We start from the raw sequence: 20,397 nt of genomic DNA, 5'->3' as shown, positions 1-20,397 counted from the left end.
TTGCTGTCCAGAGCAATTTCTTGATATTCGCACACACATAAAATCTGAATTTTTGCCTAGGAAACATCTTTAGACCCCCAAACAATGATACATTTTCTGAAAGCAAAGACCCTGTAGAATAAAAAAAAACGCTAGTTGCAATTCTTTTTTATGTTGAACGGTATTTGCACAAATGTTTATCAAACATTGATGCAAATCAATATTTTTAGCATAAAATATACTAAAATTAAATTTATTGCACAGAAACAGAATATAGTACCCATTTTTTTGGTAAAATATAAAAGGGGTTACGCCTGGTAAATGGATACCAAACAAGTTCAAGCCATTAAAATTGCGTGTGCCTGTGAAACTGCAAAAAAATAATGATTAGTGATTAATGGCTCTTTAATTATTGCTCTCACTCAGGCGTTTGTGGCAATATGTAACATGATTGGCACAATTTTCCTTTTGCACCCAATGCTTGTTTGCATTGTATGTGCGTGCACGTAGGGGGCGGGGGACTTTAAAACATTTTTTTTGCATTTTGTAAAAAATTTTTTTGTATATGTTACTTTTTTTAAAAACATTTTTTTTACACTTAACTGTATTGCTATCCTAGGCTGGTCTACAGTTTTTTCTTTACCAGTATCCTATCCTCCTGTAAGCTGCCGTATAACCTGAAGGTTTAAGACTTCCTGTCTCCCAATGGACTGTCCCTCAAATAATTTTACAGCTAGTACAAAAATCCAATTTATTTTTTGAGTTAGAACGTCTGGCAATGTTTGTATTACTACACTACATGTAAGATGTCTACGCTGACTGGAAGAGTATTGTTACAGATAAAAATCCTACATAAAATCACAGATGTAGCCCAATGTCTCCAACTGTATAGTAGGCACCACAGAAGAAAGTATATCCGACCATATAACATTGGTCTGCAGCAAGTGGTTAAATTTGGAAAGCCCCAGTCTGGTATTAAAGGTACAAATACTAATGCTGTCAGTTTAGGAATTTTCTTCTACCCACAAATTTGCTTGTTATCTTGTATTGCTGTATGTTCTAATACAGAAGACAACTTCCTAAAATATTATGTTTATTCATTTAAACTCCAGAAGAATGCTTCAAAGAGTATTGTAGTTACACCACCCAGATGTGAAAGAACATATTGCTACAAACGTGCAGAACACCAAAACAAGAAAACATCACTTTCTCCTTCTTCAGCTGACTTCTCCAGCTCTTCCTCTGAGCCGTTTACAGACCGCACTTTATCCTGCACTTTAGATTCACCAGGCAGAAAAAACATTTCTAGAGACAAAATAAATAGGACGGCTGAGGAAAAGAAAAAATCTTCTGATGATGGATGTTCCTCGGATCCACCAAAACCCAGTTCACTGTCTGATGTTTACAGCAAAACAAGAAAAAAACCGTTAGCAGCTACAAATGACAGTATGAAAATTCAGCCAAGTAAGTTAATGTTAAAGTGTATACCTTGTTCTGGAAACAACTCCAAAATTTTGGATTTCCACTTACTCTTTGTCTCTCTGACACTGATCAACAGGACAAGTAGAGGCAACAAATCTTAGAGGTGACGCAGACCATTCTAAAATCTAAAACCAAAAAAGTTTTGCTATTTATATATACCTTAAATCATGTCACGTAAAGGATAATTATGGGGTACACCATTTTTTTGTTTCCTTATGATACAGGAGTACATTATGCAATGTACTCCTGTGACCAAAAATGCACCATCAGCTTACAATTCAGTGTAATATACTGTGGGAGGGGCTAAGCTCTGTGCTGAGAAGCAATCCCGACAACATTGTTGGGTTCCTGCTCTCCCATTGAGTGACAGCAGCTTGTAGGAGCTGCTTTCGCATTCATGAGAACCTATGAAGGCGCAGCAGCTCTGGGCACATCCTATCAGAGTTTATTCATGTCAGATCACAGGTCGTGAACACTAGCACATCCATCCTGCAGTTTGTCCTTCGTCCCCCCTCCCCTCCACACTGCTGTCTCCGACAATACACATAACACATTGGCACTAAGACCGTCACTTCAGCTCTGTTCTCGCTCTCCTCTCTTCCACTCTGCTGTCTTGGGACATATACAGGGAGAAAAAGAGATAGACAGCAGAGTGGAGGAGAGGAGGGCAGGGACAGAGCTGAACTGAGTGTCTTAGTGCCAATGTGTTATGGGTATTGTCTGGACACGGGAGAGAGAGTAGGGGGTACGAAAGACAAACTGCAGGATGGATGTGCAAGTGTTAACTCTGATAGGATGTGCCCTGAGCTGCTGTGCCTGCACAAGTTCTCATGAACATGCAGCAGCTCCTACTGTCACTTAATGGGAGAGGAGGATACCGACCATATTGTTGGGATTGCTTTTTAGCACAGCTTAGCCCCGCCTACAGTATATTACATTTAATTGTAAGCTTATGGTGCATCTTTGATTACAAGAGTACATTGCAAGATGTACTGCTGTATCATAAGGAAACTAAAATGCTACATTACAAAGTTAGCACCAGTAGCAGGTAGGTGAAGCTGTCTGTATATGTCTCTCTCCTTGGCAAAGCTAGCTATACACTTGAAGTCTCTTATTATTCAGCCCTGTGGGCTGAGCAAAAAAAATTGTTTTATTTCCCCCATCCATGTGAAACAGCGTGGATGGGGCATCTTCCCTGACGGGCTGTTGTATCCTGACAGCCGACACCTGCAACTGTTAAAATACCCGAAAAGTAACTAAATGAGTGACTGCCGTCACTGTTTGGCTGACAGTTTTTGGGGTGCCTCCTTTCGACAAAAATCTATTGGAAAAATCAACTTTTGTCAAACGAGTGGTGCCGACAGGGTCACCTACACCTCTGGAATTTCAGTCAGCAGGACTTTCACAGCATCTGTTTGCCAATGATTTCAATCACTTGAGCCCCCAGGCCTTTTCTCCCTAAATCCCCAGGTCCCAGAGAATTTTGTTTTTTAGTTTTAGCAATGTCTCAGTTCTACATCTTATATTGTCTAGGTTTTGAAATCTATATATGGGTTTTTTTGTAACAGATATGGCTTTAATTTGGTAGCAAATTTGAATACATATTTCTTATTACCATGGTTTTGGTCAGGAAAAAATAGTAAAGAATAAAAAAAAAATTCCTGATACAGCAAAGTTTGTGCACCACAACATATTTACCCCAAAATATAACAAAAAAATTATTAAAACCTGATTAAAATGATATTGCATTAGTGCAAGTTTTATATAGCATAGCGGAATGGTGAAGCTCAAAGTAAATGCATGCGTTTTACTTCAAAACTACTCGCCGATACCAATTACCGAATACCGGAAGTCCCATTCAGGAAGCCAGGTGGTGTGTAAAGACTTGCCACCTGGCTTCCCGATTAACAAGAAAGCCGTCCCAGCCTGTCCCCTCTCGCCCCGGCATGTCCAGCCTGTCACCCCCGTGGCCTCTCCAACCAGGAACGGTCTTCCTCCGATAGCCAGGCGGAGCTGTCTTGCTGGCCAATCATGTAAGCCGGGCGCCGTGTAACGACGCGACGCCCTGCTTTCTGAGTGGCCGGGAGGCCGGCTCCATGCTCCCTCGTCATGAGTTGACGAGGGAGCATAAAGCCGGCTTCCCGGCCAATCAGAATGCAGGGCGCTGCATTATTACATGGCGCCCGGCTTCCTGATTGGCCAGCTTCCCGGCCAATCGGGAAGCCAGGCAGCGCGTCATTACACGCTGTCCGGCTTCCTGATTGACCGGGAAGTCGACTCCATGCTCTCACAAGTGACGAGAGAGCATGGGGCCGCTTGCCGGCCAATCAGGAAACCGGGCAGCGTGTAATGACACGCTGCCCAGCTTCCTGATACAGGAAGTACTTGTGCTAGGTATCAGAGCATTTGGGCGAGTACGAGTACTCGCCCAAATACTCGGTATCGGCACCGATATCGATACTGGTATCGGTATCGGTGCATCCCTACAATAAACAGTTTAAAATAAAGGGTTTTTCTTGTCGATAACTGAATGTTGTGTTATGTATTGAGTTCTTTAATAGAGACTTATACTGACCTGATAATGTGTCGGGATGATTTCCACAGTAATTTTTTTTTTATTATTCAAAAGTTGTACTGTCTAGTGATGACGATGAGGCTGCCCAGAAAGAAACAAAGTCAGGCTTTCCACATACTGTGAAAAAAACATCAGTGGAGAAGAAATGTCCATCTCCTTCTAAGGATGCAGAGCCAATGGTATGTCATTTAGTATCACTTCTTCTACAGGCAGAACATTATTATCTCCCGCAATCTGTTTTTTGTGGATTGCTGGATTATTAATTCTTGATATATTTTGTTTCATATTTAATCTGATACATTGCAAATCTGACACTATTTGAACCAACAGCGGTGACATTTTGTTGTTTAGGGCTACAGCTTTAGGGTTGTGTCCATAGTCACATTTTGCCAGATCTAGTTTGGTTTTCATATTTAAAGTAACACTAAACTCAGGACTTAAACCTTAAACTTTTGTTCCCCATGGTCCCTGTGTGTGTTGTAAAGTAGCCACAGCGCCAAACTCACTCCCGTGGAGGACTACAATCTCATATTTAGTTTACTAATTTGTATTAGGACTGTAGTCTATCTTGGGAGCAAGCTTGGAGCGGTGGCTACTTTACAACACACACAGGGACCATGGGGCACAAAAGTAGCCACCCTCCAGAAGGAAGGACAGCGTCAGCACCAATTCAGAGATGGTTTGAGAATCCACAGCTGAGTGATGCATCAATAAGTAGGGATGCACCTAAATTTATAGACCTAAACTAAAAATAAAATAATTGTCAGGCCGAAACTGAAAATGAGGTGTGGTTTTTTTATTTTATTTTTTTCTCAACCTTTTAAAAAAAATGTTAAATTATTTTACTTTTTCTTTTTGCTTTACTGCTAGGGGCTCTGGGGAAATATTGGGGCTCTAAACAGACCTTGAGGACACAGAGTCCTCAATCTCTTTTTCTGCAGCCCTTGTTATGAATGAATAGGACGCCTCTATACTGAGTGTTCCTGTCCATCATACATTGTGGATATACTGTGTCCACAATCATAAATGAACAGGAAATGATGTAGAGCACTTTCCATTCATTCATAACTGGGACATAGTCCCCTGGACATATGTCCAGTTTTTTACAAGCACTCACCGATCAGCTGATTGGTGAGAGTTTGTACACCGCTCTCCATCCTAAATGGGCTGTCACAGGAGGAGGGGCAGGCGGTGGGAAAGGAGAGCAGATCACAGCGCTCTCCTCCAATCACCTCTCTCCATCCTGACACAGGACATGGAGTTGGGATGATAGCTCCGCCTCCTATAAAATGACAGCTGTCACCGCTCGCACCTCTCTCCATCCTGACACAGGAGGCGGAGCATATATTTGCAGGCTCATGTTTAATGCCCATAGTACAGTTATACAAAGAGAAATGTTTTTTTTGATGTATGTGCAATCCTTGCTCTCCTCTGATCGTTGATGTTATCCTGCAGGATCACTCTGGTATTTTGAAAGATGCCCCTACTGAACTAGAACAGTCTGATAGCTCCGTTCTGAGGCTAAAATTCCTCAATGTGTACTATGGCAAAAAGAGAGGAAGGGTATCTGAACTGGCTAAGGTAATGTATAGGTTGTATTTTTCTGTAGGATCTATTCTAAAAGAATTTGATAAAGCATTTTGGTCAGATACATTTTTTTTGTTTATTATTTGTATAAAAGCTTTATTCTACAAATAAGCATTTAACTCTTAAACCCTCGGCCCAGTTTTAGCAGTCTTGGTATGTGCTAGTTACTCTTTTTAAAAAATTTTTAAGCAACCCTGCCATTGCATAATTATCAAAACTGTAGCAGACAGAATCTGGAACAGCAACCAATCAGCTTCCCTCTTCAGTTTAAGCTAAGATTTGAAAATGAAAGAGAGGAGGTGATTGGTTGCCACAGGGAACTGTATCAGATTCTGCCTGCTCCAGTTTTAATATACTCCCCTCTATATATTTTGTTACTTTTGTACACATAATTATTCATTTTTAAAAGTTTTTTTTTTTATTAACACACTAATCCACACTGACAACTGTAGCCTTCCAGCCTTAGTAATCACTATGCCTCTTCCTGTGTAATGCACAATGACACCTGAAGGTGTCAGGTTTGATTGTAAACAAAGTTCGTGTGATTACGGTGACTGGGTGTCATGATTAGATGATCAGGGTCCATGCTGTTTTCTGATCGCATAGACCAGCTGTCAGTGACCACGCAGGCTAAGAACTAGGAATATGCACAGATACCACAGAAAACTGAGAAATGTTTGATGGACTAACCCTTTACATTTTTCTATACATGCGTTCTGTTGTCCCTTCAAAACAGTGCTCTACATTTTGTTTTTTCTTTCTTAATTTTACAGTTTACGGCGACATCCATTGAAATTCCTTTGAAAGGTAAGTTTATTATATTTGACATTTCTTGAGAAAGCTGAATGTTGTTTTGCAGCTAACTGTTCATGAAAACACAATTTCCGGTTAGTTCATATTTCTAGTGCCATTGTCTCTTATTCGTGAGAGAAGTTTAGCTCCTGTAACATAATGCTGCAGTGGTTGAGTGTAGGAAAGGTAGACACTACTCTTGACTATGAGTAAGTTTTTAAAAATATTGTAGCATGATAAATAAATGAATAATTTGCTTGTTATCTTCCATCACAAATCTAAAAAATAAGGGGTTTATTCTTCATTTTGGTATAGCGGATAGAGCCAAGCATGTCACTCCTTTCTGCCCCTTGGCCTACAGTACAACCACACCCACTAGTTTATAGCACTGATACAGACTAATATTTAGAGCATTTAATGGCTTGTAGGCCATATAGAAACCATTGTTTCCGTGGAGTGGATCATGAGGACCAATAAGATATTGCCCCCTGTCACAGCTCCCACTATGGAATTTGTGAGATCCATGAACTCTTGTTAAATCCTGTTCAAGTCCTGTTTCATTCCTCACTCATTTCATCCTGTTTACATCTGGAATCCTATGTGGTGTAGAAAAAAGGATACTACATAAGAAATTTGAATAATTTTTTTTAGACTTGTCAACTTCCAATCAACCTCCAGCAATTCATTTGCTGTTTGTAATTGGGTGAGCTGAAAGAACTGTCTAGAACTTTTTATCATATACAATTTTTGCTACAGTGGCCTTGCACAAAATTACAAGTCTGTCGGTGGAGACAAGGAAGCTGCACAAGTATGGATTCTGGATTACGAAGGGAGGAGACTCGGTCAGAAGTAGTGCTGTCATTATCCTGTGGTTGACTCCTGACTATGTGCCTGTCATAGAGCGACAAATGGAATTGTCTGCTAGAAAACAATCCTGTAAGTATTTTGATTTGGCTTTTCCAACGAAAGTATATTTTCACTTCTAGTTTAGACCTACTGATAGACCATATAATATTTCAACATTAAAATATAGCTAAAAATTTTTATTTAGAGTTTTTGATAGAATAGGGAAGGGTTAGAACTAGGGATTCACCGAAATTTCGGCCACGGAAACATTTTGGTGAAAAATGGTACTCTGGGCAAGATGTCGATAGTACAAAAACAGCCGAAAATGCGTATCATCCCCAGCTTCTCTCCTCCCCGCTGGCTGCAAGCTTCGCTCTGTGACCCCTCTGATCCCTGCTGGTCTTCCCCGCCTGTGTCAGCAGAGGCAGAAGTGATTTAAGGGAACACAGAGCTCTCTGTGTCCTCAATCTCTTTTTCCATTTTAAAAGGAAGAAATCAGGGGTCTGAATATAAAAAAAAGAAATCCTGCATTTCCTGTATAAAAGCAGTTGGCCTGTAGTCTTCTGCTTTGATGTCACACAATTACTTCTTGGCTTCTATTTGTTAATATCAACTACTGTAGGGGGTTCACAATCTACTAATTATTAGGTGATAAAAGCTGTGAGATTGAAAAGAGGGTATAAAAAGAGTTATAAGAAGTATGAACATATATATCCTAATGGCTAATATTGCAAGTTTAATCCTTGCAATTTAAAAGTAGGGTTTAGCAGATCTATTACCCTTAGGGTAAATGTTTCCTATAACTTTGATAACTGCCAAACGCTAAACCAAGGAGAATAAATAGCAGTTTTTGGCAATTATGCTAATCAATGGTCAGCTAAAATAATCATAAACATATTGTTTGTGTTTCTCAAATTAAACCATATTTAATTTTTTTTTTCATCCTTGTAGCTAAATCAAACGAGTTCATCTTTCTGGAGTTAGTGGAACCTCTTAAAAGCAAAGAGCAGTCTCTGATGAATGAAATTATGGTGGAAGCCAGCAAGCATGGTTCACCCTCTCTTGCTGAAGTGCTTAGCTGGGAGGAGATATGCACCATGCTGGAGTCCTTGCCCTCCGACGAGTGTTCCTTCAAGTTAAATTGTTGTTCTGCTGGATCTCAGCTACCTGAGGTAGGCTTTTTATGCATGAACTGTATCCTTCAGATAGAACACTAATGTAGTAGGAAGGGTGTATATAATCATGTTGAGGGACATTCCTTAACATAGCACTTGCAGAGAAGAATAGTGCATAGTGTATAAATACATGCAAACATCTATCGACACAGCCAATGCTTCTTAACTTAATTTAATGCAAGGGTTTATCCCCACCTGCAGTAGAAGGATGCTAGGCACAACCACTTGAAAGCTTAGCCCTGGGGACGGCCCCTTGCTGGTGGCTCAACCCCCCCACTAGCTTGAAGCAGCTCAGGTTTTTGCCCAGCGTCGCGGAGTTGAGACTTAGCTCTCTGTGGGATCTTTGTTATGGTTTCTTTTTTCTTTTTGTGACCTTTAATCAACGGCTGAGCCTGGTGACAGGCTGGATATCCTAGATCCTTGTAGTCTCCCCAGCTTGGCCAGGGGGATATCTCACGGGGGGATGCATATGACCGAGCGGCCTGTGGCTGCTTTGTCACATTGCCCCCCTTGGCCACCAGCGGTGGGAGGTGGTCTGTGGTGGGGACTGGCACCCTGGCTTTTAGCCTGGTCAGGCAAGCGTTTCCCCCTCTTCTGGGGTTGTGGGACTGGTGGGTGCCTGCTGACTCTGGGGTCCCCTCTCCTGTTGGGTATGTGGGCTCCCCTGCAATTTTGGCTCTGTGCTAGGCTCTATTGCCACCATCATGCCAGCATTCTGGTCACTCGCCTCCGATTTACCCCCACTCCCCAGCACAACATCCTGCACTCCTTGCTGCCTTACTTGACCTCCCACTGTGCCTACGTGTGCTGGTTTTACTATACACCAGCTGGTGGTTGTGATGTGCACACCGGCCTCTGCCTCTCCACTGTGAGCGGAGCGGCATCCCTGCTTCCCGTCGCTGGATGGAGGACTGCAGGAGGAGTATTTCGGGCCACTATAACCTGCTGGGGGTGAAGCATTGCTGGGCCGGGTGCTGACGTCGGCGCCACTTTCTCCGCTCTTCCTTTCCATGTGGCGGGATCAGAACAAGCACATGCAGCTGCAGCTCTACTGATTCCCTGGGGTGGTAAGTTGTTTTGGAAGCTTCCTTCAGCTGGCGGTCAGCTTGGTCGTCCTGTGTGGGGCAGACAATGTCTGTATGGGGGGTGGATGTCCCAGCACTGGGGGTCTGGTGCTACCTTGGGCTTTTCCCTATGTGGGGGAGCTGCTGATGTGGGGGCGACTCTGTTTGCCCTTCTTGTTTGCCCTTCTTGTTTGCCCACCGCTTCCCTACCCGGTTCAACTGCGATTGCTACAGGGGTTTTGGGTCTGTAGTTCCCTATGGAGATGCTTTCCTCCATGCTGGAAGGATTTGTTTCATGGGTTGAACAGGCTCGCAGTCAGTAAGAAAGGTCCGCCTCTGTCCCCTTCTCCATCTGAGTCTTCGGGGAGGAGGATGGCGTTCCCTCTCTGGCAGTTTCGGCGGATGCTGCGTTGTCTGATAAGTCATGCAGTGACTGAGTCTGCCTTAGTTTCGCAGGAAAAAGAGTTTGCTTCAATGCTGATTAAGGTGTTACCTTACCACGCCTTCTTTGATTCCTTTATTTGTAAGGAGTGGGAGTGCCCGTCTAAGTGCTTTGCCCTTCCCAAGCGGTTTTCTGTACACAATCTTTTCGGGGAGGGGCTTCTGAAAAAGTGCACATCCTCTCCGGTTGTGGACCCTCCTGTGTCCCGTCTGAACAAGGCGACAGGGATTCAGGGGGAAGAGTCTCTGTTCAGGGATCTGACACAGAGGCGTTTGCGCGTTCTATGTTTACCGTTGCTGAATCTACCTTGTGTCTGATTTTGGCCTTGGCGTCTCAAACGCTCACTGAGAGGGTGAAACTCTTGTGGCAGGGTCTGGAGAGTGAACAGGTGTCCCCTGCATTAATGGAGCTGGGGGATCAACTGGTTCATGGACTTCAGTACATGTGTAACACTTTGCTGGATACGGGCCCCTTGTGGAAGTTATTGGTTTCTGCGATGGTTCTTCGTCGCCTCCTGTGGTTCAAGTGTTGGTTGTCTGATCAGACTTCTAAAAAGGCGCTGACAGACCTGCAATTTAAGGGTGACCATTTATTTCAACCTCGCAAAGTTTGGAGGTGGTGCCAGAAGGACAGGCAAGTATTCATTGTTTTGTTTGCAGGGAGCACATCTTTTTTTTTTTTAGTTACGCTGTAAAACTCTCCAACAAAATGGTTGAAGTAATACTGCCTTCCCTTGACAATAAAGTCAACAACCTACTATATCTAAAACCTTTATCACAATGTGACTTTTCTTGGAAGACTGTTTTAGGATGAAATCTTTTATTCTGTAGATGCACAACGATTTATTCTTTAATAAGGACTGGTGATTAATATGAAATGCAAGATCAGTCGGCTTCTACTGCTGCATTATACAGGATAGTTTGCAGTCAGTCCATACATGAAGGGAAGGCTTCATTACTGGTAAAATAATAATTAAAGAAAATTGTTCATCAAACATGAATCACTTTAGTTAGAATTTGTTTTTGGTTTTTTTTTAGCCTAAGAAAGTAAAATCCACTTACAGCCTTACTCAAAAATGGAGCGATGGTGGTTACTCATTTTCTATGGTACCTGAGCAACATAACATACTGGGCGAAGCACAGAGAAGTGGACCTCCTATCAGGTGTGTTTTTTACCATTTGAGCTTAATTTGAGTGCCAGCATTTTTCTGTGTATTTAAAAAAAAATTATTAACAGAATATATTTGGAATACTCCACTTCAGTTATGTATGCTGCTCTCCATGGGGCCTTTTTTTTCCTCTTCATGGCAAATATTGATTTGGGCACTAGTCTAACTATAAGGTTACATAGGACATTTTATCTGCTTATTTGACAAATAATGCAGCAATATCTGCTTTGGGGATTAAAAAAAAAGAATACATTAGGACATTTTTTTTATTTGTGTTTTAACCTTCTTGGCGGTAATCCCGAGTGTGGCTCCGGGGGTTCATTTTCAGTACCAAAAGCGGTAACGGCGAGCCTCCGGGGGGAGTGTGTGTGTAGGGGCGGAACCGGCGGAAGATTTAAAAGGGAAAAAAATCTTTTAAAAAAACCCTGATATATTCAGACCGCCAGGGAGGTTAAAGCATAAAGAACTGAGGTAATAGGGTAAAAAAATAAATATATATATATTAAGACACATGCCTTGGAAAAATACTAGGGATGCACCGATACTTTTCGAGTCCGATACTTGGCATTTTCATGAGAACTACCAAGGTTGCAGCGGTTGCAGCTGGGACCTAGCTCTGGTGCTCCACCACTGTCCTGAAATCATTAGTCGATATTGTTTTAGAAAAATTGTCACATGACCATAAACAAAAATTTATCAGTACTTGCAAAACCGGTATTGGTGCATCCCTTTATTTATAAAAACAACATCATACATTAAAGCAGAGATGTACAAATCCCAGGAGCTCCGTGTGCTCCTTACAAATGACAGCTGCCTCCTAACTTTTGAATTTTTCTCTAGTCTAGTCTTGGATCTTGAAAAGCATCGGTACATGTACTTGTACCGAGTACGGTACTTGGTATCGGTGCATCCCTAAAAAATATCACTGCTAATCTGCTATTTAATACAGTATATAGATAATGGTCCAAAACCATCAGTTGATATGTCGAGAACTCCAACTCTGAATATATCAACATTCTGATGTGTTAACAATATGAGCAGGGCCTCCTGAAAAAAACCCAATGTCGCCCAAGTTTTGTGTGTCCAGCAGTAAACTTGATAGAGGTGTAATTGCCATGATTATCAAATGTAGCATTTTTTGTGAACTTTTTATTTTAGATTTATCAGACCTATCCTTACCCTTTTCAGTGATTTTATTATTTCTACATTTCTGACACTTTTGTCAACATTAGTTAATACAATAATTAAAAAGTTACCTTGGTGATTTGTTTGTCATTCCATATTTAGCATTATTAATAAGGTAGTGATTTACTAGCTGAGGAGCAGCATGGACTGCTCAAAAGCTTCTTCTTACTTGCCTTTGCCATGAAATCTGCAACCAGTTCCTTCATATGTGACTATTCCACAAACTGCTGGACAATATAACTGTGTGCCCTAATCTACTTCTACCAAATATTAACAATCACTTACCCTCTAGAATGAATATATGCATAAAAATTAAAGACATCAGGACAGTTTATCAGCTTAATGCCATCTATACAGGACTTGATGTTCTGTTGAACTAGTACCGTTCTGTATGACCCCAACAGAGAGTTTCCCTGTATGCACCTTGTGCCTGTGACAGTCTGAGTTACCTAAAGAAGAAGATTCATGTTATATTCCTGTAGAGAATCCACCAGAGAGCCTGTGACATGGTTTATAGGAAAATACACACTTATGTTGGAGGTCAAGGGGTTCCCCCAAAGACAACTTCATGTTCACATTCGATGTATGTGTTCGCTCACTTCCCGATCTACTGAGCTGACCTGTGACAGTGAAAATCACTCGCCTCATAGTTCTCCTTTTTAATTTTGTTTTAAAAAGACGAAACATGAAATTATATACCATACAGGGGAATTCAAACCAAATTAATGTATGAAAATCTATGTGTCAATTGACCAAGGTACTTTTTTTTTTCTTCAGATTACTTGTTTATCCTCCTCCACCAACAAAAGGAGGCCTTGGAGTAAGTAATGAAGATTTGCAGTGTTTGGAGCAAGGAGAATTTCTTAATGATGTTATTATTGATTTTTATCTGAAGTGAGTACCTTTTTTATAACTTTCCTGTACAGTTTTAGATTGTGTTAATTTAAAAAGTATTGTTTTAAAAACGTTTTTAACAAATCTAAGTTTAATTGCCCCAGGTGATGAGGAAGCATGGAGCCAACTTTCTGGCCAATCAGGAAGCTAGGCGGCGAGTCATTTACACACTCCCGGCCTCCTGATTGGCCGGAAAGCTGGCTCTATGCTCCCTCGTCACCAAGTGATGAGGGAGCATGGAGCCAACTTCCCAGCCAATCAGGTAGCAAAAACACTTTGTGTTTTGTTTTTTTTGCCTTTTGTTATTTAATATGCAGAAATAAATAAATATAAATTTTAATTTAATATTAAATAAAATTTAATATTTTTCTTTCTCATCCTTTGAAAGTCACACAGGAACCTGCTGCCAATCAGTAGCGGGGACCTGAAGTTCTCCATCAGGTCCCCGCTACTGATTGACAGCAGCAAAGGGCGGGTGCATTAGCTAGTTTTCTATTGGCTATTGCAAAGTGAAATAGCTAATAGGAATATAGATATGCATTCCAAGGGTGTTTTTTTTTGTTTTTTTATTCTGCCAGCGGTTCTCAACCTGTGGGGTCGCTGTGTGATTTCTGCTGTGCTTAGTGAGAGTCCTCCTCAGCCCTCTCCTAGTGCAGCAGTGTCAGTTCTCCCGCCAGATGTTGCTGCAGCAGCCGCGTCATTCCTAAATTTTACCGTTGGGGGTCACCACAACTTGGCAAATGTTACCAAGGGGTCCCGGCCCAAGAAAGGTTGAGAACCACTGCTCTAAAGGAACCAATGTCTGCTGTCTGGAATGTGGTGACTTTTTAACTATAGGGTCTAAATCATCAGTCTTCTTTTGCTCAGCCAGGTACGACTGAGTCCCCTACTCTATTGGTTGCTGTCACCCTCTTTGACTCAGATTTAGAGTTCCAACAGTCTGTGAGTGTGTTTACTCAGCCTATCCTTCGGGTGGCGGTAAGGGGTCTTCCATTATTCAGAGGGTTTCTTCTATGGGATAATCATCATCTCCAAGGCTGTTGTCTGGCACTCCAGAGCAGGTGGTTCCTTTTACTAGGGATGCACCAATATTGTTTTTTCGGTATGGAGTACCGTTTGTTTTTTTCGTTACTCGTCAAATACCGGTGCCATGTGCACCGATTATCGGGAAGCTGGGTGGCAGATCATGACCCGCCACCCGGCTTCCTGATTGCCTGAAAAGTCGGTGTTCTATCGAAAGAACACCGGCTTCACTTCCTGAGGCTTCCTGACCAATCAGGAAGCCGGGAAGCGAATCATGAGGTGCTGCCCGGCTTCCTGATTCGCTAGGAAGCCGGCTTCACTTGTTGCTAGGTAGCCTAATTGGTACCTCTTGACTTAGCTCTTGGCTTCATCCTCGATTTTACCTATTTTTATTCATCTCACCATTCTGGGTCTTCGGTATCAATCCCATTTCCTGTCCACCCTTGTGGAGGTGCTTATCATACACCAGTTCCCTTCAGTTCTGTCAAAAAGGGTTTTTGCCGTAAGTAAAAAAATCCAATTATTACAAAAAATATTGACATTAATCTCATGCCATGTGTGATTCTAGTGTGGGCATTGCTGACTGCAATTGCAATTAATGTTTTCTTCCACAGATACCTCATGTTGGAGATATTTCCGAAACCCTTTGCAGATAGATGTCATATATTTAGTAGCTTTTTCTTTAGATGCTTAACAAGAAAAGAAAATGGTTCAAATGATACTAACCTAGATATATCGTAAGTACACTGTTCATTTTGGATTCATTGTTTTACACTTGTTTGTAGAGCTTGTGATGTGCAGCAATTCTCAACAGCCAATCAAAGATCAAATGCAGCAGCCGTGTTCTTGGTATAACCACTTCAACCGGAGGACGTACATTTACATGAACCCGCTGGAAGTGGTTAAAAGGGAAATATCAGAGGTCTGTTTAGAGCCCCAATATTTTCCGGAAGCCCCTAAAAGTAAAGTAAAAAATAGAAACATTTAATAAAAATGAATAAAAATAAAATATGAAAAAGTTAGAATAAAAAACATTTTCGGTTTCGACCTGACTTTTTTTTTTTTTTTTTTCATTTCGGTTTCGTTTGGGATTTGAAATGTTCATTTCGGTGCACCTCTAATACTATGTACTTAATGCTGATGTGCAGCACTTCACAACCCATCACAGATCAGATACAGCCTCAAATATTGCCTGATTGTCTCAAACAGTGCCCAGATCTGTGATGATACATATAGGTACTAGGCTTTGTATGTCCACCCTAACTGGGTAAAAGTTTGTAAAATATGTTAATAACTGAAAACTTTCACGTTGCAACACATTAGAAGTCATAATTTGAAATCCTGTTAATGAAGTGACTGCAAGTTTTGAATAATATGTTTTTTTCAGAACGGCAGAGAGAAGGCATCGGAGGGTGAAAAACTGGACTCGTCATATAGATATTTTTACAAAGGATTTTATCTTTGTGCCAGTCAATGAAAAGTAAGTAGGTTAAATAAAAGAAGCATTTGATCATTTATTTGTTCCTATAAACGGCACAATTAACCTGGTGTAAAAATCTCATGGTAAGTAGCTTTCAGTCTCTTAAATGAGTCCACGCGGTGTTTAAGACTATTTGGAATAAGGGGTTTATGTACTTGTTTATGTATGTGCAGAGTGTTAAATCACAAATGTCATTCGCATACCTATAGACTTCTTCGCAATGGAAAAATAGTGGCCAAGAAAGGTTTTTATAACCCATCGCTGAAATAAAAGGTTTTATGTTGATTGATTGATTGTATTCCCTGAAGAATAGTCAGCATACAATGTCTACAGCTACCACAAACCAAAGATGGTCACCTAATTCAACTGTATTGGAAGACACCTCTGTTTCTTTTGGCAGGTTTTCATAATCTATAGATCTGCCTTTCTCACTCTGGTAGTTTATACTTAGAGCCCCGAACAGGGAAATCAATTGATAGCCGACGAATCGACGATCGAAAACGTTGGTAACGTTTTCAATCGTCGATTTTAATCGACTAAATCGATTAACTGTTGCAGCTCTATACTTGGGCAGACTGTTTTTGTTGGCATGGTCTTAATTGATAGTAACTTACTGTTTTGTTCTAATGTAGCTTACATTCACCCAACTTTTTTTATGGGCCATAATAATCCTGGGCCTGTACTGCATATCAGATTGTATCTGTGTTGTGTGGAAGACTCTTCTTACAAGCACCAAGAATAACAGTGACATTACTAGCTATGTATCCTGGGTCTTGGTCATTGTGACTGCAATAATTGTATGTTGGAAATCGCAAAAATGGGAGCAGGAGCCTAGGAATGTGGACACTTTTGCTGTGCTGCACAATTTACTTTTTTAAAGGATAGCAAAACCTTCATACAGTTTTTGCTTAACTGCTGCCCCTTCCCCTACTCCCCATGCCATGTTTAATTCTCTAATACTCTAAGTATGAAGTCTTGCTCAAGATCTTGGCCTTAATAAATTGCAGCTTTTCCATCCTTTCCACTAAATTTAGTGAGCCATGTCATAGTAGATTGGTGATAAGATGTTTTTCAGGGTGTATGTAGTCTACAATGCCTGCAAGGTGTGCCCAGGTTCTGTGCCTGCAAAACAATCCCAAATCATCACTCTTCCACCACCACCACCACCACCGTGCATGGCGGTTGGTATGAGGTGTTTGTGCTAATATGCTTTGTTTGGTTTTCAAACATCACGCTGTGCATTATGACCAAACATCTCCACTTTGGTCTCGTCTGTCCAAAGGACATTGTTCCGAAAGTCTTGGGGTTTGTTTAGATGCAATTTTGCAAACCTACGCTGTGCTGCCATGTTCTTGTTAGAGAGGAGAGGCTTTCTCCTGCCAACCCTTCCAAACAAACCATACTTGTTTAGTCTTTTTCTAATTGTACTGTCATGACAGGACTTTAATGTTTAAAATGCTAACTGAGGCATGTAAAGTCTGAGATGTAACTCTTGGGCTTCTCTGAGCATTGCATGGCTTGACGTTTGGGTGAATTTTCTGTGACATCCACTCCTGGGAAGATTGGCAACTGTCTTGAATGTTTTCCACTTGTGAATAATCTTCCTTACTGTAAAATTATGGACTTTTGTTTGGAAATGGCCTTATAACCCTTCCCAGATTGATGGGCAGCAACAATTGCTTCTCTAAGATCATTGCTGATGTCTTAACGCCTTGGTATTGTGTTAACACACATCTGAATGCTCCAGACCAGCAAACTGCTAAAACTTCACCTTTTAGGGGACGTTCACATGATTTTCAGGTCCTGATCAGGTGCGGATCTGCAGACGCGGTGCTACTCATGCAGTACGTTTTTGATGCGCTTTCGGTCCGGATGCTGACAGTTCAGGCAATACATTATGTCTGTGGCTAATGCTGCCTGGAGATTCCTCCCTACCCCCCAGTTGTGTCTACAACTACATTTTTTCAGTAATGGATGTTGCACAGTCTTGCACACTGACTGCAGCAGCCAGCTGGGGAGAACAATGAGGGAGGGGGTGGTGGGTTGTCATATATGGACAGAGGGGACAAGAGCACCATATATTGAGAAGAAAGGGAAATCTACCTGCATCATATTAACACCCACATATGACAAACTTTATTTGAATTACATGACTAGCATACAGTTAGTCAACATACAAGATGCATAAATTTTTTTTTTTTTTGCTTAGCTGCATTGCGTTCCATTTCCGTTCCGTTTTCGTTGCGTTTTTTCCGCGTTCGTGCATTTCCTGACCGGACAAAATGTGACATGCAGTATTTTTTCTGTCGTAACCTGAACGGACTGCGCACATGGGAACTGTAGACCTGGAGCACACGGATCAGGTCAGCACAGAAAACGGACATCGTGTGAACAGGCCCTTATAGAGGTGGTCACACTTGCTGATGATAAGTTAATCAAGGGCATTTGATTAGCAGCACCTGGCTACTATGTAGCCTCTTAATTCCTATGAAAGCAGTAAGGGTGTACTTAGTTTTTCACACAGGGCCTCTCCATTTTGGCTTTATGTTTGTAAAATAAATAATGACACTGTATAATATGCCATGTGTTGTTGTTCATCTTAGGTTGTATTCTTTTAAGACCTACTAATGACCAGATGATTTTTATTATGTCCTGATACTTAAAACCCTAGAATTCAAAGAGGGTTTACTTTTTCTTTTCCACACAACTGTATATCCTGAATATGGATTATTTGCATTACCATCCACCTTTTAATTTAGTACAATACATGGATACAACTTCCATAACAGTACATGTTTTCTTTTTGCTCTAGTTGTCATTGGTACCTTGCAGTGATCTGTTTCCCCTGGTTGGAAAAGGCTATGTATGAGGACAAGAAAGAAACGGATGTGGTTCCTTCAAAAACAAAAGACAGTTCTAACAATGGTTCTGTTATTGTATTTAATGATCGCTTGTCAAAGACAGAGGAAACTACAGAAGACGGCAACAGTGGATCTGAAGGTGAGTACATTTTTCTATCTGTCAGTTGGCATAACTCCGTGGTTCTCAGAATTTCATAATATCTTATGCTGAACTTTACCTATTAAAAACTGCACAGTCACATAATGTTACAACTCCAGGCTGTACTTCAGCATTCTACTTTGATTAGCAAGCCTCTTTCCAGGATCTGTAATGTAAACCAATTTCCATAACCGAATTGTGCACATCTTGAATTTTCACCAAAAAACTAATATCATTGTGTATTATCTGATGGTATGTGAATAATTACTAAATACAAATTCTGGTGACACTTATAGAATTCAGATTATAGTTACATGATGCATAAATTTGACATTAGTTGTGAGTTCTTGCTTTTAACTCATAATTTTGTGTTTTAGGTTCTTGTAGTTCTGGACCCAGCTACAATCAAAAATATCCAGTGAGTGGTTTAAAAGTTCCATACAACTTTTATTACACATAATCTTTGTAAAATATGCATGTATACAGGGACCAACCTTTTCCGCAATAGGCACCAGTTTACAAGCATTAAACAACAACAACTTTCCAGCCAATCAGGAAGCCGGGCAGCAAGTCATTATCCGCCGTTCAGCTTCCTGATTGGCCGGGAAGCTGGCTCCATGTTCCCTTTCAGTATCGAGGATAAGTATCCGAGAATTTGGGCGAGTACGTGCCCAAATACTTGGAATCCGGACCTATGGTAATAGACTAGTATAAAACTTTTAGAGTTGAATCAATTTTTATTAACAGAGTTCGAACAATTTGTGTAAAAGTACAGTATATAAATAAAATAAAAATATACACAGGCAGTCCCCGGGGTTACGGGTACTTACGAGCGGGGTCCACAGTTCTTCTAAATGTACCGGCACCTGCTGGTACATTTAGGAGAACTGTGGTTGCAGCAACCTGTGTCCTTTCAAATCCCCGCTGCTCTCCGCGCCTATGTTGGCGGAGGCAGCAGGGACACAGACCGCTGCATACCGCCGATGCCCCACGTACCTCTGCTGATGTGCCGGGTTCCTCTTCAGCCGTTCCGTCGGCTTCCCCGGTCCGGACGATCCTCCGGTCTCCTGGTCCGGCCGCGGCTCTTCTGCCCCGCCTACTCTTCATTGCAGGCTGGGTGCCATAACCAGCCTGCTATTGGATATTGTAAAATGCAATAGCCAATAGCAAGCTGGCTATTGCACCCATCCACTCTCTGCAGTCAATCAGCATGGGGGGACCTGATAGAGAACTTTCTGCTTCAGGCCCCTCCTCTGCTGATTGACAGCAGGCAGTGGGCAGATGCAATAGCCAGCCTGCTATTGCAATTTGAAATATCCAATAGCAGGCTGGCTATGGCTCCCAGCATTAAAATACAAAAAATTAAAGTTAAAAAAAATAAAATTAAAAAGACTTTTTTTTTAAAAAAAGTAAAGAAAAAGTCAAATTAAAATTAAAAATGCAAACAAATAATAAAAAATACGTTTATAAAATAAAATTAAAAATAGAAAAAAACTTTTTTTGCTGTGTCATTTTAAATACAAAAATTATATTATAATCTTCTCAACAACAGACAGCAAAACAAACGTGACCATTCCCTATGCTATCCAAAACTAAAAAATGTTTTTTTGGCTGGAGTTGCACTTAAAAAATTTACCTGTTCCGACTTACATACAAATTCAACTTAAGTACAAACCTAAAGTCCCTATCTTGTATGTAACCCGGG

At 41.1% G+C, this 20,397-nt stretch overlaps 1 protein-coding gene and 1 long non-coding RNA gene across 2 annotated transcripts in view; both read left to right on the top strand.

Moving 5' to 3' along the window:
* SENP7 (SUMO1/sentrin specific peptidase 7) overlaps positions 1-20,397 on the top strand; it is a 43,083-nt gene that overhangs the window by 17,291 nt on the left and 5,395 nt on the right. The window contains exons 7-19 of the mRNA XM_018565269.1: positions 1,048-1,443; positions 4,091-4,215; positions 5,492-5,617; positions 6,397-6,430; positions 7,172-7,351; positions 8,213-8,433; positions 10,029-10,220; positions 10,980-11,104; positions 13,073-13,189; positions 14,827-14,949; positions 15,600-15,692; positions 18,505-18,692; positions 19,070-19,110. Coding sequence (XP_018420771.1) covers positions 1,048-1,443; positions 4,091-4,215; positions 5,492-5,617; positions 6,397-6,430; positions 7,172-7,351; positions 8,213-8,433; positions 10,029-10,220; positions 10,980-11,104; positions 13,073-13,189; positions 14,827-14,949; positions 15,600-15,692; positions 18,505-18,692; positions 19,070-19,110 — 1,961 coding nt within the window. The remainder of the gene's footprint in view (positions 1-1,047; positions 1,444-4,090; positions 4,216-5,491; positions 5,618-6,396; positions 6,431-7,171; positions 7,352-8,212; positions 8,434-10,028; positions 10,221-10,979; positions 11,105-13,072; positions 13,190-14,826; positions 14,950-15,599; positions 15,693-18,504; positions 18,693-19,069; positions 19,111-20,397) is intronic.
* Positions 1,095-4,124, top strand: LOC108794265. The gene is made up of 2 exons (XR_001941699.1): positions 1,095-1,443; positions 4,091-4,124. It is a non-coding gene; the product is annotated as an uncharacterized LOC108794265 (long non-coding RNA).

Source organism: Nanorana parkeri, unplaced genomic scaffold, assembly GCF_000935625.1.
Source record: "Nanorana parkeri isolate BGI_ZX_2015 unplaced genomic scaffold, ASM93562v1 scaffold827, whole genome shotgun sequence".
Lineage (NCBI taxonomy): Eukaryota > Metazoa > Chordata > Amphibia > Anura > Dicroglossidae > Nanorana > Nanorana parkeri.
Note: the sequence above shows the minus strand (reverse complement) of the source record. Positions and strands in the feature narration are given on the sequence as shown.